This window comes from Cariama cristata, unplaced genomic scaffold (assembly GCF_000690535.1).
Source record: "Cariama cristata isolate BGI_N322 unplaced genomic scaffold, ASM69053v1 scaffold32637, whole genome shotgun sequence".
In the NCBI taxonomy this organism is placed as follows: Eukaryota; Metazoa; Chordata; class Aves; order Cariamiformes; family Cariamidae; genus Cariama; species Cariama cristata.
This window is the reverse complement of record NW_009627689.1, coordinates 4,891-7,863: the sequence shown is the minus strand read 5'-3', so window position 1 is coordinate 7,863 and position 2,973 is coordinate 4,891. Positions and strand designations below refer to the sequence as shown.

The 2,973-nt window shown below is 44.3% G+C and overlaps 1 protein-coding gene across 1 annotated transcript in view; it reads right to left on the bottom strand.

Annotated features, from left to right (window-relative positions):
- Nucleotides 1-317: 317 nt before the first annotated feature.
- TIMM17A (translocase of inner mitochondrial membrane 17 homolog A (yeast)) overlaps nucleotides 318-2,973 on the bottom strand; it is a gene marked incomplete at its 3' end in the record, with an annotated part of 3,928 nt that continues 1,272 nt past the window's right edge. Inside the window, exons 2-4 of the mRNA XM_009704527.1 lie at nucleotides 2,295-2,358; nucleotides 830-958; nucleotides 318-449 (exon numbers count right to left, since the gene is read on the bottom strand). Coding sequence (XP_009702829.1) covers nucleotides 318-449; nucleotides 830-958; nucleotides 2,295-2,358 — 325 coding nt within the window. The remainder of the gene's footprint in view (nucleotides 450-829; nucleotides 959-2,294; nucleotides 2,359-2,973) is intronic.

Below are 2,973 nucleotides of genomic sequence, written 5' to 3'. Positions count from 1 at the left end.
CAGCCTTTATTTGTGCTGGGCATTGCCCCGACCCATGAGCAGGACAATCCCACCTGACAGGTTGTGCTGCTGCATCAGGGGACAGCACAGAAGACAGGGGCAACAGGGACGTCCCTGCTTTCAGCCATGCAGCCTTCGGTCGCCCCATGGGAAGGAGCTGATGATATTCTTGTGGCATCAGCAGCAGCCTGCGGCTCCTCCTTGACTTTCTACGGCCTCAGAAGCTGGCAGGCAGCAGAGTAGATTTACTCTGCGATAAGACTGATGACTGGAAGAGGTACATTAGTAAAGACTGCACTGCAAAAGCCTTGCGGTACCATAATCTGATGGCTCCTTACCGTTTGGAAACTGCGTGGAGGCAAATCTTGTTAACAGAATACCAGCTCCTTCAATTAAAGCTAGAAGAATTCCTCCCATCGCAGCAGATCCAACCATGGCAACAGGTCCATCTAAAAATAAAAAGCACAAAACAACACTTTTTACTTCTTTGGTGCATTACTTTGCATATTATAGCTCTCTGTTTTTAGTTACAATCTCTCCTATAAGCAGACTCAGAAGCAGGAATTTTGCATCCATTAAGCCTCATTAGCATCACCAATAAAAGGATAATTCCTGAGCAACTCCCCCCCCACTTCCTCAAGGAAACAAAGGAACACCAGTAATGTCTGAGAACATAATTATTACTTTCACAAGCACAGGACAAAAGTTTCAGCTTATTTTTCAATTTCTCTGAGAAAGAAAATTCCAATTTGGGTATCATAGACCATTGCTTCACTATAACGACAAGAACTGCACATTTGTTTTTCAGCCGATACCCTCAGTTTCTTACTTCTCGCAGCTAATATGGCTCCAGTCAGGGCTCCGCTTGTGATTGAATTCCACGGATCTTCTTTCCCTCTCATTCTGACCATGCTGCAGTCAATCATGGAGAAGAGACCTCCCCAAACAGCAAAGCTACCTGTTATAAAAAAATAAACAAAAAACAGTTTAGAGAAAGCAGAGAAGCCAGCCACGCCGCAGCCATATCATCAAGAGATGGTGTAGCGTGAGCGTGCTTGCTTTCAGACACTATTCAAACTCACAAAGAACCAAACACGGGTTAAAATCGATACTGAGAAAAATTCTCCATTCGCCGGTGACACACATAATACAGATACACACATTCTATGTATCTAAAATCTCACTAATTCATATTTAATCACAGGAAGCTTATCAAACAGTGAGTATAATGGAACTTCCATCCTAATAAAGCCAGAGTAGCTCAGGGAACTTTCAGATTTTTCACTTTTTAAACATATTTCCTCATAGAGAATGATGCAGAGTAATTTCGCACCTTATCCTAATCCTGCTCCTGGCATCTCAGAAGATCAGCCCTGGTCAGTGTTGTACGGCAGAAGGAAAGAGACTGCGACAGTCTTCAGAACGCAAATTCTGAAGCCTTTTAACAATAACATGTATTATAAATGAAAAGAAATATTGATCTCCAGATTCATTTTGGGAAAACTATTCTTTAGAGTAAGTTCAGCCCTCCTTAATTTGAGGTGTCTCAACACCTTATACCAGCTTAATACCAGCTAAAAAAACAGGAGGTGAGATCCCTCTCTCTGCGCGGTCACTGCAGGCTGCAGCCACAGAGCCTCTTCAGCCTGCGACCTCGATTTCTTTAAGTGGTTCTGCTGCAGCTGATGTTTCCGTGCTCAACACCACTCTTCCCATCTTCTCCTTCTGCGACGTATTCATTCAATTTGCCCGTCAGGATGGCGAACAGCACAGCGCAGCGCGTGACCACGGTGTGACCTTTAAGAGGTCACGACATCATTTTGACTCAAGCTGCCGTTTTGTGATTTTTAGACTTTTATGCACAAGATCCACTTCACAAAAATGACTGAAATTTACCCAGCTGACCACAGGGGAACAGTCTGAAATCCTACCCAGACCCACCCATCCACTTCATTGTTTCTCCAAGTTTGATTACTTCTTTCACTGAGTCAATTTTGTTTATTTTAAAACCCAACGCACAATGCACAAGCTCCCAGGCAGCTCTGCACAGAGCTGGTTAAAAGATGACAAAATTGTTAACCCCGGCTTATCACTCCATGAACACAAGCGTGTTTCCTCCAGGCTAACTCTGGATGCATCAGAACCATATTAACTCTTTGTTTGGACTAACGAACCCGGCCAAAACACAGCCGGCCCACAGCTCAGGTGTCACTGCACTTGGACCACGTTACATTCCCAAACTCGGTTATCTACCAACAGTCAGCTGAGTGGAACGACAATACAAAATTAATTACCTCCCAGTTGTGGAGCTCTTGTTTTAATAGCTGTCAAACTGCCCCGCAGCCGGTGGTTTACACCCTACAATAAAAGAGAAAGGACAGTTAGAATAAAAGAGTGAAGTCTTACAGCCAATCTGACTGTATAGAACAAAAACTTCCCACAGGCCCCACATATTTCTAAGCACCCTCAACGGCAGCAATCAGGAGCTGACAGAAACTGCATTTCACGCATGCTTCAGAATTTATCACTCCCTTACAATATACCTGTCAACTACAGAAATTAATTACAGCCATCAGGCATTAAACAATTTGAGTTCAAAATTCGGTTTGAGTGGCCTAGTGGGGACTGAATGAGACACTTAAAGTAACACTTTTAGCCAGACAAGCATATTTATTTTTCACGTGTATGGTTTCTTTGTTCCTATCTGATGCCCGGTCACTTAACACAGTTTGCACACAGGACACCAGCGGAGCAAACGGCAGCGTCGGGTATGGGGAACTGCAGGGACGAGACTCCGTCCATGGAGAACAGGGAAATCCACCCAGAGGAAGGATGCCACGGGGCTGTGTTAGAGGAAAATCTATCCTGTTATGTCACCTTTCCATCAGTATTTGAACTATTTTAGTCCAGATGCCCACAGACCAGGAGCAACGTGCTCGGCAGGCAGCAGCAATCTCACTAGTTGTCCCAAAC